We start from the raw sequence: 16,968 nt of genomic DNA, 5'->3' as shown, positions 1-16,968 counted from the left end.
TGGCCCCAGGGCGCAGACCATAGGCACAGCCCTCCCCTCTGCCTCCCGCCCCTTCCCCCCAAAACCGCAGGAGCCGCAGTGGCTCCGCAGCACTCCCTCTGCTCCAGTGCCAGCAGCCGGGAGAGGGCGAGCAGCTCCGGCCCAGCCCCAGAGCAGCCCGCCCCCCTCGCTGCTAGCCCATTGCCATGGCCCGGGCGGGTGCCAGCCTCTAAAGATGCTGGGGGAGAGCCAGCAGCACCGGCCGGGCGGCTGGGATCGCTGCAGGGTCGGGGAGAGGCTGCACGCGGCCTTGGCCGGCCTCCAGGAGCTCCAGGTGCTGCGGGAGAAGCAGCGGGCGCTGGTGAGCGGAGCCCTGGCCATGCAGCAGCAGCCGGCAGCCCGAGGGGACCAGGCGCGTAGCAAGGAGCACAGGCTGGAGGCCACGCTGACTGCCTTGAAGGAACAACTGGTAAGGGCTGAGGCGCCACGGCAGCGAACCGCCCAGCTGTTCGGCCAGATGTTTTCTCTAGAATACGGTGTTAATCATCGGAGACGCCGAGCGTGTGTTTTGTGTCGGGGGGCAGAGTGCAGGCTAAGCGTGTGTGTGTAACTATTTCTCTCCATCTATCATACCCACCTATAGAGGGTAGGTTAGAACTCCGACGATGAGAACAAACTGAAACACAGACTGGCTCAGTAAACAGGCTGTGTCTGTACAGTATTTAGTCCACACAGCGGTAGAAACACGCGCTCATGCACAAGCGCACATTTGTGGATTCACTCGCTGCTGTCTTTTAACTTGTTCCATTCATAACTCTATCCTAACGTGTGATGTGAGAGAAAAATCTTTGCCACTGTGCAATGCAACAGAAAAATGATTTCCCCCCCTTCACATCATGATGCTCCTGGGGGTTTTTAAAGTAACATTTCCTGTCTGTATCAGATGATTTGAGCAAGTTTTGTATTTTGTTACTCCACACATTTGGACATTTCAAGTTAATTATAAAAAAGTGTGAGTGGATTGTCCAGTGTGAAAATGATTATCTGGGGCAAAATGGTAGGAATGAAGGATGAGTGATTTCCAAGACACTGGTATTTGTGCCTGAAATTAACGTCTGTTTTACCTTTTATTGATTATAAAAATATTATAAATAATTTTTGATTTACTGTAATTTAGCCTGCTTGAAATAAAAATAGTGGCTGCAGCTATTCATTCCTGCCAAATGATTTACAGCCTATTTCTGTAGTTTGGCATTGAATCACAGTTCTTTTGCACATAAAATGTATGTTTTGGCTAAGTATGTCAAAGACACTTTGTCTACACAACATACCAATTCCCATCTTATTCCATGTGGTATGTAATTTTGTTTGTTTTATATGTTTATTATTTAAATAGAGTAGTACCTAAGTACACAAATCTACAGACGTCAACTTGTAATAGGGGAGAATTAACAAAACTGGAAATCGGCTCTAAAAGTCTTGTTTTCGGAGAGTGGGAGCTTTGTTTAGAGCAGTGATTGACCACTTGATAGACGTAGGCTCTTTTACATGTCTGAATATGCATTTGAAGGAAATCTGTGCTTAATTATTTAGAAGCACTGCACAAGCATCTTTAAGTGTCAGGTAGAAAATGTAGCTATGTCTTTTGAGGGAAATAATTTTGCGAAGACATCACTAAAACTACACGACAGGCAGTATTAATCAGCACTGACAGCCTTCCTACATGCCAGTCATAATATATGGGCACTGGTACATTCAGTTTCAGAATTCATGACTACAGACACTATTTTAAGTTTTTTTTTTATTTAATAAGATTTGGTTACAGTTTTTACTGAGTGCATTTTCATCAGACTAAAGTACATGTCATGTGCCAGACAAAATGCTGAATGCTCTAACCTGAACTGTTTTTTAATAGAACGAGGAATAAAGCTGATGATTAACTTGATTTAAGTAGTATACATATCAGACTTGTCAGCACTCATCTTATTTAAAAGTAACCATTTAGAGCTGAAGATCAAACTTTTTCTAATGTATATATGTGGGGGAGTAAGGGAGGAGGAAGGATCAGGAAAACTTCTGGCTTGTATCCCTTAAATACTTTGTTCTGGAATGGATTGCCTGATCAAAAGAGGGAAATAATTGAATTTGTTTGACATCAGCCTTGCATTTAACACTTGTACATTTTTGTGGAAGGAAAAAAAATCTAAATTAGGACTGAAACTAGTTTCATAAGAAAGAATACAATCAAAGGCTAGAGGCTTTAATCTCTCTAGTACTGGCAATTACACACATCAGTAAGCTCAAAGTTAATTCAGAGCTCTCTCCCTCCCCATATTGGTGTTAGACTTGGTCATCAGTTATCAATCAGGTGTGAAAACAGAAAGGATATTCATTAAGTGTAGGCAGTTTTATCAGACAGAATCTAGAGTGAAAATTGGCTTTAACCTTCAGGGAACCTAAGCACCACTTGTGAAAACACAGCAGCAAGCATATCTTGATTAAAGTCAAAATTGCAGCACAAGTGTACTGCCAACCACTTGATTACCTGTCATTGATAATTTTAACTAATGACTGCACTTTATGTTTTTAACAAAAAATAAAAGATGATTTAAAACATTTATTGCCTGCTCAAGCCCACTGAGTTAATATAAACACTTAGTGACCTCTGACCAAACTGATCCATTGGTGTTTGACACAAGGTGTTGTGCTGTAATTACACATTTGTTTATATATTTTCCAAATAAGACATGAAAGTGGGAGATTAGTTTTATCAGGACTTGTCTGGCTATTAATTATGCTTTCAACAGGGTGAGGCAAACTAGACCATAAAATTCTAGTTTTGAAATAAAAAGCAGATATAGCTGCAGGAATCATGAGAAATGTATTGTCCTAGTTCACCCTTGGAAAAGGACTGCTTTCACCAGGAGGTGTCACTGCAGTCATGGGAAATAAGTAGAGATACTTTTTCCTGGGGGATGATGCCAAAAGGCACAAGAAAGGCTATATAGAGTTAGGTTTTTCACAGAAATTGGATTGTGCCATGTGTTGAGTAAGCGACACACCACTTCTAATTAATCTATGGTGGAGTCTAGATTTCCAGGTCCCAGATTGGCAAACACAACATAGGTGAAAAGTTCTTCCCCTCCCCTAAGCAGCTCTTAAGTTGGAAGACTCAGATACAAGATAGGAATGGTTAAACATGGGTTGGTCTTGCAGTGTAGGTGAAACCAAGCTTTAAGCATATTCCTGAACTGCACTACAGCCTTTGGACTTTAGCAGGGTTGTAGCCTTGTTCAGGGACACAGTTGGGTGTCTTCTTCATAGCAAGAGCAAACCATGTCAGGTTTGCAATTGGATCCCTCCTCTCCATCCCCAGTAATTGTAACAGTGGAGATAGGATGAAACTCTCATTGCAGAGATGGTGAAGGGAAGCAACATTGAGTGGCACTACCTAGTTGCACTGACTATTAAGAAAGCTAATCTAGTTTCCTGAGATGACATTTTGGTAGCGTTGGGTAGAAGGAAGAGGAAAGAAGGTACTCAAACTTAGTAAAAATAAGTCATTCTGAGGTTCTTTAGGTATGTGAATGGGCAGAAATTCAAGGCAATATCACCCACTATTTCTCAAATGTTTCCCCAAATAATATTATTTATAAAATGAAGTCAATTGAGTGCAATTATTTTGCATCGTCTAGTTCCAAATGAATTATCAGATTATGAAAATGTGGTGAAGGGTCATGTAGGTTTATGCTGAAATGTCAAGAGAAAAGACATTCCAATCTCTTGGGTCTTGACAGATTCTATACACTTCAGATTGTCATTATCTCTCTGGTTTTATATGGGAGAGAGAGGGAAACTTTAAAAAAAAAATTGATGTGTACCAGAAATCAGATGAAGTAATGCGTACTGTCAGAGCCTAAACGTATAACCACAGAAGTCAACAGTAAAGCCTCCATCACTTCAAAGCTGCAATACTGGGCCCTAAATGATTGGCCAAGATTTTTCAAAGGTGACTAGTGATTTTCAGTGCCTCAGTTTGGTGTGCCCACCTGCCTTCTGAGAATCAGGCTCCTTTAAGGGTCTCAAATTGGGCACCCAAAAACTGAGGCCATCAAGAACACTAGTTGCTTGTGAAAATTGTGTCCCAGTTGCTCATGCCAGCAGTGTACTGTAGACTTCTTCACATCTGTACGCCTCAGAGTAAATATATCTTCACATCTGAATATATCTTCACATCTGCACACCTCAAAGCAAATAGATGGTTTCATTCTGCTTCATGAAAAATTCATTTTGTGAACTGAGAAACCTTGAGTTTAGGATTTATTGTTCAGGGTGCTGCTTGCTGCTTTTTTTAAAAAATAGTCTGAGTTATCTGAATAATTTAAGGAGCACTTGTTCTCTTGAAGCCTAGAAGGAGTTAATGAACAGTGTGGAGTCTCCCAGAAAAACATGAAAACCCCGTAGTGGGGGACAATGGGAAAGGGTTAACAAGGATGATGTAACTCATGCATATTGGTTAAAGCGAAAGCTCAAGGGTGTAATAAATAATCTCTGAATATCTGAGAGCCTTGTTGAACACTTTGTGGCCTCTCTGCCATTAATCAGAAACAGAAATCACAGACTGAGGGATTGGCTGGCAAAACATTAATCATTAAGCAATTAATTCCAGCCATCCAAACAAAACTTTGAGATTTCCTGAATGGGGGGACCCAGGGAGGCACAACATGTTTAGTTTCCTCAAAACAATTAAAAGAAACTAAAGGAGAGTTGAAAAGGTAAGTATTCATCATGAGATGGAGAAGAAGTTGTTCTTTACTATTTAGTTCTAACCTTAACGTTTCTTTTGTGACAGGAAGAACAAAACCCCTCCCCCCTGTTTTGTTAGGAAGCAGTTGTTGGCTCGTGCCTAAGCTTTCTTGTACATATGGCACTAATGGCACTAATAAAGGGCCTCACACTTCTTGTGCCTTACAAGTTTCATCCAGTTCTTTAGGATTCCAGAGCAGGCTGGAGAGAGCTTTTCAGTCCCTTGAGCAATGTTGCCAGCTCTTACAATTTTATTATGAGTCTCATTAAAGCTCCAGCTCCTGGCACCTTGGAATTACATCAGAATGTCAGCATCAGTTTTTGTTGTTGTTGTTTGCTTAAGTTTTTAGCTCTCATGGTTGTGGAGAAAAGCCTGAAAACATGAAACCTAAAGGTTCAAAAACCAGAAGCCAAATAAAAATAACCCCAAATATATATATATATATATATATATTTAAATCTCATGATTTTTAAGCCAACTTCATGGTTTTGGGATCCTGAACTCATTGGTTTTGTTTTATACTCATATAACTATAGAGAAATGTCTTCAAAGCTCGGGTCTTGTAAGCAAACCAAATATGCTTGCTGTGCCCTGTGTGATAATAAGATAAATTTACTTTCTATAGTGTCCATTCATCATGAAGGATAAAGTGTTCTTACAGACTGTACGTATCGCTTATCCTCCACTAAAGCCATGTCTATACTACCACTTTTGTTGGTATAACTTGTGTCACTCCGGGGTGTGAACAAAACAGCCCCCTGAGCGACATAAGTTACACCGACTGAAGCACTGGTGTGGACAGCACTATGTCTCCCCGCCGGCGGGGAGGTGGTTGTATTATGTCGACGGGAAGAGTGGCCACATCAGCAATCTTACAGTGGCGCAGCTGCATTGCTACATCTGTGTTGGTGTAAGCTCATTAGTGTAGACATGGCCTAAGATGCAGCAGACCCTTCTGAGGTGGAATGTAGGAGATGTTGTTACCATTCTATATCAACACAATTACACAGTGAACCCAATGCAACCCCACTGGAGTCAGTGTAAAGTTTCCCATTGACATCAGAGTAAGTTGGATCCGTCCCAGTGTGTTACAGAAAAGGAAGAGAAGAATAACTGTTTCAGTGTGAAAGTACACAGAAAATGTTTAGGGTAGGTAGGCAGAATACAGGATATTCTGAGAAGCAGAGTGTTTTATACTTATGTCAGATTTCAGAGTCATTACATTAGCCAATTATTGTAGTCCTTAGCTGAGTAAAACTTTCAGTGATATTTTTGCTTCAGGAGTACATAATTTGGCTAATATACATGGCAAATTCACTATATAGCCCTGAGATCCTAACTATGACTATTCTTTATTTCCCCCTTCTTTCCATGACCTGTGAATAGTCACGTTTAAGGAGACAGGATGTTGGCTTGAAAAGTCACCTGGATCAGCTGGACCAGCAAATAAGTGAACTGAAGCTGGATGTCAGGAAGTCCTCTAGCGAATACCTCGACAGTGACAGCAGACCCAGCTCAGGTAATGCACTCTTGACAATTTATTTATTATGGTTCTAGTGGAATTTGTATGAATTCATAGACTCATAGAGTTTAAAACCAGAAGGAACCATTAGGTCATCTAGTCTGACTTCCTATACAGCACAGGCCATTCAATTTCACCTGATTCCCCCTGTATTGAGCCTAATAACTTGTGTTTGGCTAAAGAATATCTTTCAGAAAGGCATCCAGTCTTGACTGGAAGACATTCAGAGATGGAGAATCTACCACTTCCTTTGGTGGTTTGTTCCAGCAGTCAGTCACCCTCACTGCTAATGATTTGTATCTGATTTCTAATTTGAATTTGTCTGGCTTCAGCTTCCTGCCACTGGTTCTTGTTATGCTCTTCTCTGCTAAATTAAAGACCCATTATAGTCTAGTATTTTCTCCCTCTCAAGGTACTCATACTCTAATCAAGTCACCTCTCAATCTTTTTGATGAGCTCTTTTCACTGTAAGGAATTTTCTCCAGCTCTCAAACTGTATTTGTGACTCTTTTCTGAACCCTCTCCAATTTTTCAACATCCTTTTTAAAAATGTGGCCACCAGGTCTGGATGCAGTGTTCCAGTACCAGTCACTCCAATGCCATACAGAGGTAAAATCAACCTCTCTACTCCTATCCATTTCTTTATACATCCAAGGATCCCATTGGCCCTTTTTGCCATAGCATCACACTGGGAGCTCATGTTCAGTTGCTTGTTCACTATGACCCCTAAATTCTTTCCAGAGTCCCTGCTTCTCAGGGATGCAGCCCCTCCCTCCCTTCTGCAGGTATGGAACTGCTAAATGAAACTCAGTGCATTAATTAAACATAAATATCTCTTGTGTGAAATGGAAAATATTGGGATATTTTAAATTGTGCACATTAAAAATGCCTGCAATTAATATTTTTCTGTAGTGCTGTCTGAGAGCTGAGCAGAAAATAGGCACCTTTCCATCTTTTCCTTCTCTTCAGGTACAGTTAGGATTTTGGGTCCTCTGTTTTTGGCTGCCCAATTTGAGACCCATCAAAGGTGCCTTATTTTCAGAAAGTGCTGAGCACCACGCTCTGAAAATGAGACTCTTTTAAGCTGCCTCAGTTGGATAGCCAAAAACTGAGACACTCACAGTCACTAGTTGCATTTGAAAGTTTATGCTGTTATTTTCAGGGGGAAAAAAGACATAGGAATAGATTATCAAAAGGCTCATCTCTCATTTGAACTTCAAGCTGGTTAAACATGATCATGTGCTTAAAGTTAAGTCTGTGCTCGCTTGTTATGCTGGTTGAGGGCCCAAAGTGAATAGATCAAACCCCATAAACTGTGGTTGAACTGGAGTGCATCTTGTAGAAGGACATCCAATCTCAATCAAAAAACCCAGTGATCATGAATTTACCACTGTAGCAAATGGCAAAGAGGATTTATTGTTTATTCATAGGGCCCTACCAAATTCACGGTCCATTTTGGTCAATGTCATGGTCATAGGATTTTAAAAACTGTAAATTTCATGATTTCAGCTATTTAAATCTGAAATTTCACAGTGTTATAATTGTAAGGACCCTGACCCAAAAAGGAGTGGTGGGACGGGGATGTCGCAAGGTTATTGTAGGGGGGGTGGGTTGCAATACTGCTACCCTTACTTCTGCACTGCTGCTGGCGATGGTGTTGCCTTCAGAGCTGGGCAGCTGGAGAGCGGCGGCTGCTGGCAGGGAGCCCAGTTCTGAAGGCAGAGCCACCAGCAGCAGCAGCGCAGAAATAAGGATGGCATGGTATGTTATTGCCACCCTTACTTCTGCGCTGCTGCTGGCAGGGCACTGCCTTCAGAGCTGGGCATCCAACCAACAGCCATCGCTCTCCAGCTGCCCAGCTCTGAAGGCAGCACAGAAGTATGGGTGGCAAAACCGTGACCCCCCCTAAAATAAGTTTGCAACCCCCCCTGCAACTCCCTTTTGGGTCAGGCCCCCCAATTTGAGAAACGCTAGTTTTCCCCCATGAAATCTGTACTGTACTGTACAGGGTAAAAGCACACAAAAGACCAGATTTCATGGTCCGTGATGCATTTTTCATGGCCAAGAATTTGGTAGGGCCCTATTTATTCACTGTAAGCCAGAAAGATTTTTGTATTTATTTGAACTCTACAGGCTTTTACGACCTGAGCGATGGTGGTTCCTGCTCACTATCCAACTCTTGCACATCTGTGTACAGTGAGTCCATATCCTCCTCCCACACCAGTCTGTTGCCGAGCTGTCAGCAGCCCAAAACACGGCTCAGTGTCTTTGATTATCGGCCCAAGTCTGCAGATGAAACCACTGTGCACACCACTAAGTTCCAGCACCAGGGAGTCTATGTCAGTGATGGATGTCGAATCAAGGCTAGCACGGACATTTCTGGAACTCCTGCCAGGTCCAGACCAAGGCCAGTTTCCACAGGTAATTGGTTGCAGTACTGAACGATGTGAAGGGAAGACGAACGTTGATAGTCTCACTTATTACATTTAGCATCATGGTGTGATGTATGAATAGTGCAGCTAATACAATAGTGTGCATTTGAAAACACACAAAAGCAAAAACAAAAAAATAAAAATAAAATCAAACTACTTACTGCCTAATTCTCAGCTATAGCATAGTCAGGCACCTTTAACTAATAACAGACAAGGAGGATATTTGCAAGTAGATCAGTATATAAGGCCTGAGAAGTTGTTGTAACACTTGTTTGATTAGTTTTGATTAAATTTGCCAGCATTTGAGTTTGCAAAATCAGCAAAATAGCAGCTATTTTGTGAAATATCTTGCATGAGCTGAGAGAGGTGTGTGAAAATTCAACCAGGGGAAAATAGCAAAAATTTGTTAATTTATTGAGGAAGATTGCAAAAATCTCAGCAGAAGGAGCTGCCTCCTTGAGCATAGATTGTCTCAGGGAAGTGTTTCAGTTTTTGGTGTCTGTTTTCCCATTCTGTTGTACAGTGAGAATGATCGCATTTACCTATCTACTTACATTGAAAAGGCTATGGACAGCGTAAACCTTGTTTACATTCAGATTTTACTATTTACAGATCAGGATAACAGACACAGAGAGGTTAATTGATCTTTCCTGGTCTCCGTGTGGTCTACTGAAATAGGAAGGGGCCTGAGAGCCAGCCTTGAGTTGAAATCCTGGGTCTGATGTTGACTTACTTTGTAACCTTGATTCTTGCAAGTCTTCTGTTTACCCAGATATAACAAAGGTGAATAATAATTTACCTCCTACATAGGGGTCTTGTAAGACCTAACTAAAGAATGTTTATAAATTGCTATGTAAGAGCAAAATAGTAAGGACCCTTAGAGGCAGAAATAGAATTTTAATGGTTCCAGCCCTGTCCTTGTTCCTCTATATCTGTGGTTCTCCACCCTAATAGTTTCTTTCCATGACCCCTGAGTTTTCAACAGATAACCACTATGGGTGGGGGGGGTGCTGCTGGGTGAGGGAATGAGTGATGTTGGGTGGGAAAGGTGGAGAAGGTAGGGATGGTGTGTTCTAGGATGCTATAGCTCATCCCTTCTCTCCCAACCACTGCCTGCTATTTGCTCTGTTTTGGAGAAGTGCAGCTTCCAGATGCTGTGAGCTGCATGAATAGCCTGGCTGTGGAGTGCAGGCAGCCAACTCCACAGCATCTTGAAGAGGCAATTTCTGCAATATTGAGCGTGGGGTGCAAAGGAAGTGAGGGATAGCTACGGTGGGTCAGAATAGCGTCAACAGGAGAAGAGAGCAAACTTCTCCTTCCCTCTCCAGTGCTTGTCCTCTTTGGGCCCTATTGCCTGCCAGTTTTAGACCGGCTGAACTTTTTATTCTGCTTGCAGTGTTCTTGTAGCCGTGTTGGTTCCAGGACATTAGAGAGACAACATAAGTTGGTCCAGTAAAAGATATGACCTCACCACCTTGTCACTCGCTCTCTCTAGCAGGGGTGATTTTGCTGTGAGCCAATGATCAGCCTCTTGCAACTCCTTACTCAGTTCCACCCCACAGGCTGAGAATCACTGCCCTAGAGTAGGGTTTCTCAACCCATGGGTTGCGACTCAAAATTGGCTTGCTAGTATGTGTCCAAGTGTTGCGGGGCTGGCTGGGCTTGGCTCCCCACTCTGGGCTTTACAACCTGGTCATATTACCATTCAGGTTTGGCCCAGCTGTCCTTCTGTCATGCTTCCCGGGGAGGCAGGATTAGGTCTGGAGGCATTTTGGGAGGTCTTTGGGTCACAACAGACCATCAAGGTTTACAAATGGGTCCTGAGCCAAAAAAGAGTGGAGAACCACTGCTCTAGAGCATATGGTTGACCCCTCGAGGGGGTAGTGATGGTGATCTCCTGGAAAATGTGCTCCATTACTCCTGTTTGAATTTTTGTACAGTTTTTTATTTTCATCCTGGTAAAGAGTGGGTCAGTAAATTTGTTGTGGGGCTGATACCATGTTTGTAATAGGACTAAATCAGCCCTGTGAAACTTTCTCTTGACTCATTTTAGACAAATAGAATAGAACTGTACATGAGTCCTCACATAAAGAAATATTCCTAACATTATCTAAGCTAGAATGTGGGTTAGAATTTTAAACTCCAGTCCCTTTGCCTTTTTTTGAATGGGATGTGGGGAACAGACTAATTTGTTCTGTGCTGGATGCAGAAGACAGAGGTAGATGCCAGAACAACCCTCTTTCTTTTGTATCCAGCAACACACAACTAAAAGCCAGACAAAAAGCTACCAATGTTACACCCTGTGAATGAGTTCTTCAATCTAAGGAATTTCATGATGTGTGTGTGTGTAGATAGATATTTAAGACTTCATCCTGATTGTTGAATTAACAAGGGTGCAAATGTCCCAGTGCAAATGCCCCAGTGCATGAACTGCAGACAGTTCGAAATTTGTAAGTCTCCCCACGTCGTCTTCTAGTAGTACAGAAAAAGTTAACATAATTTACTTAGCTTTTCTGAAGCTTATTTCTCCTGATTCTTGGGTTTGCTCTGCAGCACAAAGCAGTGAAACAGGGAATTTATCTGGCTCCCTATGGAATCCCTGTGTGCAAGGGGAATTCCTGAGTGGTGTAGAGCTGTTAGTTACTCTACAAGACCTATTTTCCCAGCCCCTAGCTCGGGATGTTCTCGGAAGAAAAGGGGACTATGGGGCTGTCAGCAGCCAGGTGTAACTTACATCAGCCCTAAAGTTACTTCAAGTTATGATGGGGACTAAACTTCTTCCTAGAAACTCCAGTTTCAAGGGAACATGTCTAAGAACTTGTCTATACAGAGAATTAGTGCAAGGCAAGCTGGGGTATAAATCTACCACACTCTAGCATGCCATGCAATAAGTTGCCATGTGTAACCTGCTACCACACACTAAAAGTTGTGTAGTGCGCTTTGACCTACTGCTGAAACAGCAGGTAGGTCAAAGTGCACTAGTGGAGCAGAAGGGTCCATACAGCCAGTTACTATGGTGTATATTCACTCCCCAGCTGGCCATGTATTAACTCTGCATTTAGACAAGGCATCAGACACAGTGGAGGATCTAAACCATTGTCTATTTCTCTTTTGGGGTGAAGATAATTCTTAGTCTATTCCTCCAAATGTCTTTTTAAAACACACACACCTACCTGCAAAAGAATTTTTCAATTTTCTTCCCATTTAATAAAGTCTCTTAAGTGTTGCCTGCTAGAATCAAAGACTCCAAGAACAGCGAATGCAGCGGGTGACTCACTTCAGAAAGGCAACCCTCTGCAACTTTGTTATCAAATGAAGGGGAAAGATCCAATTAAGAGGTTTCATTGGATTCTGGGGGAGGAGGAGTGAGCCTGTAAAATGCAAAATGCATCTAAATGGCTTTCCAGTGTAGTTAAAGTGTTAGTGCTCACTGCAGTGTCTCACTGAGGCAAAATGTAAAAGAACACAGCAGTAGTTGCCAGCTCTGAAGGGATTAAGAGACACTTTGACTTTAGCTCCATTAAGTCCGGTTAAAGCAGTTGGTTCAGGACTGTAGATTTCAAAAGACACATGAACCAGTATGGGGAGGGGAGTTTGAATTCAAAGTTAACCATTAGAACCAATAATATTAACTGTTTACCTCCTGGGAATTTCAAGAATTTATTTCCTCAGTTGCCATGGGAAGCCTAACCCTGAGAGAGTCTCTAGCTGGTCCTGAGAGGAAAGAATTAACAAATTCTGCTAGACTTCACTGGATTTTTTTATATGACATTTGACTTTAGACTTCCTGGTACTCGGATTCTTTTTACATCTCTCTTGGGAGATAATCTTTTTATTTTTTTTTTTTAGTGCCTTTTGAGCTGTGTAGTTTTAAAACATTTTAATGGCACAAGCATTAATTTCTCTTAAGTGACCACAGTTTAAACCTCAAGTAAGACATGTGTTCAGTCATTTGCTTTTAAAATCATTGGTCCAGATTCTGATCATTATATACGAGTGTAAACCCACTGAAAGCAGCCGTGTTACTCAGGATTTACACTGGTGTAACTGAAATGAGAATCTGCCCTTTTGCATTTACCATTCATTGTTTTTACATGGGTGTGTTTCTAAAGCATGTTTTCCTCATACTTTTATGGTCTCAACAAGAAAATAATACAAAGAAATGCAGAGTTCTTGGGGTATTAAAACTTATTTTTGTCATGATTACACTAAAATACTCATTAATGACAAAGGATATGAAATAGTCTCTGAAATATCTCCTTGAAATATAAGGTGTGGCAATAGAAGAAATTACCTGTGATATAACTCTTTGATTTATTTCCATTCGATATCCAGGTGACCTGGAAAGATGTCTACCAGAAGACACTGGATTTCAGAAAATGACAGACCCCAAATCCGTGCCCCCCCTTTGTCATGGAGTGGAATTCCAGTTCCAGAGTGTGGACCCAAAATACCAAAATGACTTGGTCTCCAAGAGCGGCAATGATGTGTATCCTTACCCAAGCCCTCTTCATGCTGTGGCTTTACAAAGCCCACTTTTTTCTCTGGTGGGGGTACCATTGGAAACAGACAACCACTCTTCCCCCAGTAAACCCATGCCTAGTGTCACAGGTCCTAGCTTGATTAGGACTAGGCCAGTCATTGAGGCCAGGCCAGGGGGTTATATCAACAAACTGCTGCAGCTGACAAGATGCAGAGGGAACAATCATGCAGATGCCAGTGAGAGGGTTTCAACAAAGAGCCAGCCATCCACAGTGCCCCAGAGACTCATTATAACCCCCAGCACTGGTGGAGTGAAAATTAGCAGCAGCAGCAGCAGCCAGCTGGAAAAACAAGGGAGCTCTCTGGAAGGTAACAAAGCTGAAGGGAAACTGCAGAGGGAGGTGCCTGAAGGGGAATGTGCCAAGCAGCAGGGGACTGTTCACTGTGTGAATGTAGAGCAGCCATCCACCCTGCCTGACCCAGAGTCATCAGCTGTAAATAGTTGTTACCCTGCCAAGTCAACAGCCAGAGGCTCTCCTCTGGCAGAAGCAGTGGGGAGAGGCCTGGAGCACAGTTCCTCCTGCTCACAGATATGCTACGAGGTCTCTAGTCCAGGTATCTTGAACACTAAAGCTATCCTTCCCAGAAAGCCTAACAGAAGGTGCAGCACCCTCAAGCTGGCTAATGCGGGGGGTGATGAGCCAGTGACTCAGAGTGAATTTGTTCACGCCCAGTTTGTCCCTGCAGAATCCCATCAAGTCAGAGTGAGGTTTGCCAGCTCCAAAATGAAGTCTGTGAAGGTTAAGAGAAGGAACAGTGAGAAGGTGCTAAGGCCTGGGAAGCAGACCCTTTGTGCAGAAAAGTCAAGGGGACCCCATGGAGCTGCCAGGCTGCCTGTTGAGTGGAATTTGCCTCAAAAACAGCACGGAGGAAAGAGCCTTGTCAGGAGATCTACATACGCTGGAGAGGTTACTGGCAGGTCTTGTTCAGAGTCCAGCCTATTCCCCGTGCAATTCCGAATCCCCCCAGCACCATCCAGGCCTGAACTTTACCGGGCATCTGCTAATGCACTGTATTCTCTTGAAACGGCTTACATAGACACAGCCACCAAGAAAAAACAGCGTAAATGGCAGTCCACTGTGGAGATCTCAGCAAAGGCTCACCTTGCCAGCCTCTCTAGTGGCTTTGGCCTAGGGCCACCAAGACAGCCAGTAAGGAGAGATGGGGTCCTGCGTACTGTAAGCATGAGGGCACGTTCGAAGCATCACCGCCATGGAACATATGCCAAAAGCGAGTCAGACCATTCTGAATACTCCGCTGAATGTGCTTCCCTTTTCCACTCCACCATTGCAGAGACCAGCGAAGGCGAGGTCAGTGATTACACAACCAACTGCTTTGGGGACAGCGAGTCCAGTGAAAGTGATTCAGAGGGCAGCAGCAATAGCAGCAGCCTCACTCTTGACTATGATGATGCCGATGAAAGCGAGTTGGTCTGGCCCGAAGCTTCTGTCAGGCAGCCAGCAGCTGTCCAGGCCTCTTCCAAGCCTCTTCCCCCCATGCCCAAAATCTGTCGCATCAAAGCTTCAAAGGCACTGAAGAAGAAGATTAGGAGATTCCAACCTGCTAGTCTAAAGGTTATGACCATGGTTTAAGTGAGAGCAAGCATCTGTTTATCCCAGTGAGATATCATGCTGGCTCTGGCTCATTTACAAAACAAAAGGACTTATGCTCAAAGAAAAGGACAGTTTTAAAGGAACTCTGAACAACCTCCAGATCCACATAAGGGACCTTTTCATTTGCTAATGGACATATATTTGACCCTGTATCTAATTTCCTCTTTTGCCATGTAGTCTGTAAATATGTATTTGTGTATATAGCGTGATGCCTTTTCTTCCTATACTTCAGAGGTCACTGCAGTTAAAAACGAGATGGCAAGCCCAAACAGCCTCGTCCATAAGATTTTCTGGGGAAGGCTTTTAGTGTCTGTTGCCCACGTGCACCCACAGAGCTTCCCCAGTTTGAGATACAAAGGCCTCCCAAGAAGGGCAGCTCTTCCCCAACTGAAGATACTGAAGCTTCCATACACTAAGGATCTCTCCACAACCTGAGATGTGAGTCTTCTCCCAGTGAGACACCTATGCACTCCTCCTATTAGCCACCCATCTTTTCCTGTGCCCATCTGGTAGAGAACTAGAGAGCTCTCCTTGGTTTCCTCCACATTAGGATGGACCATTCCCACACCAGCCCTGGTCACTAGGAGGCCGGGCCCCTTCTTCAATAGAAATAATTAAAGTTTGAGAAGAGGGGATGTATTTGTGAATAAGAACAAGATTTTGATTCTGTTTCTGTTTACAAAATTGAGGGCAAAAAATAAGGTTTAAAACCCCCTTTTTATGTTATTTCATTTATTCATGTGTTTTTTGAATGGGCGAAAGAATGTTACGAATGCTCCATATCCTAGTGTGCAAATAGCTGGGGCTGAGAGCACAATAACTCTGCCCCTGCGGTTGCAGACTCAATAAATGCTATTTAATATACTCCAGAAAACTGTTACTGTCTGGCTTCCTGAAAGAAAGCAATTCAGTTTTATTAGCAGCTGATCTGAAATGCAAAGGTTCTAAAGGGCCAATGCTTGCCAGCGGTACCAAAGGAAAACAAAGAAAGGTCCATGGTTTCACTATGATTTTGTGTGTCTGTTTTTCCAGACAGGGTGTTTCTCAGTCAAGGGTTGCTAGAGTTTGGTTGACCTTTATCACTAACCCTTTTGGATCTGTAGTTTAAGAATCCTTGGGCCTGTAGTCCACTATATGCTGATGGAATGAGTTAACTACTTAGAAAAAAAAAGGACTTGCACTCAAGGGTTAATGTTGATAATATATTAAAATAAATTTTAAACAAAATCGAGACATATACAGAAAACCTTCCTGGTTTTGAGTGCACTCCCATTCTATGGGCTGCAGGAGACAAGTCTTTCCAAGCAGCTACTCTGAGGTCTGCAATGCCTACCAAGTGGAACCAGTGTGATTTCACTTTTTAACAAGGGAGAGTAAAAGAAACTTACATATTGACATGTGAATTTACCAGTTAAAGATGAAGCCAATTGTACTTCGCATTTAAAAATGAACATATTTAAACTGTAGGCTGACATTAAATGTTTCTGTGACTAGAACTGTGTGTTTCTATTTTAGACAAAGTGGTGTAAAAATGTAAGCAATTTTTGGTAGTCAAAGCTAGGCTTTGATGTTTACACTCCAGTAAGACAAATGGGGGAATTTCACGCTTCACACTTGGTGTTATATTGTGTCAGTGTGTCTGGCTACAGAACAAACAAGATGATTTATGGCATGATGGCTTTCTTCAGCACCAGAGGTACATTTTTCATAAAAGCTTTGATTCTGGAGAACATTGGAAAAGTTACATAAGGAACTTTAAATACATGGATTTTTTTCATGTGTGGGTTTCTGTTGCTTCTACTTGGAAGAAGATCATTGTCCAATCCTTTGATTTAAGCCAGTTTAGTTTCAACCTGCAAGAGCATCCTATCTTTGTACCAGATCACAATCTCATTATCACATACGTTGAAAAGTACATTGCTGCCCCTTCACATTCATACACAGAAGTAGATACTTTGAGATATGTAGCAAAGTACTCTGTACATCTGAGTCTACAAGATAGCTCCATTAATAACACTCAAGGTGCTTTGATTTTTGAGTGAACAGCTTTAAAAAATATTAGACTGACAAATA

General features: G+C 42.5%; 1 protein-coding gene across 1 annotated transcript; it reads left to right on the top strand.

Moving 5' to 3' along the window:
- The first annotated feature begins 214 nt into the window (after window positions 1-214).
- On the top strand, window positions 215-14,874 carry DACT2 (dishevelled binding antagonist of beta catenin 2). The gene is made up of 4 exons (XM_065402182.1): window positions 215-448; window positions 6,173-6,305; window positions 8,442-8,729; window positions 13,076-14,874. Exons 1-4 carry the CDS (start codon window positions 215-217, stop codon window positions 14,872-14,874), a joined length of 2,454 nt encoding a protein of 817 aa, XP_065258254.1.
- The last annotated feature ends 2,094 nt before the right edge of the window (window positions 14,875-16,968 follow it).

Source organism: Emys orbicularis, chromosome 3 (genome assembly GCF_028017835.1).
Source record: "Emys orbicularis isolate rEmyOrb1 chromosome 3, rEmyOrb1.hap1, whole genome shotgun sequence".
Taxonomy (NCBI): domain Eukaryota; kingdom Metazoa; phylum Chordata; order Testudines; family Emydidae; genus Emys; species Emys orbicularis.
This window is presented reverse-complemented; position numbering and strand designations above follow the sequence as displayed.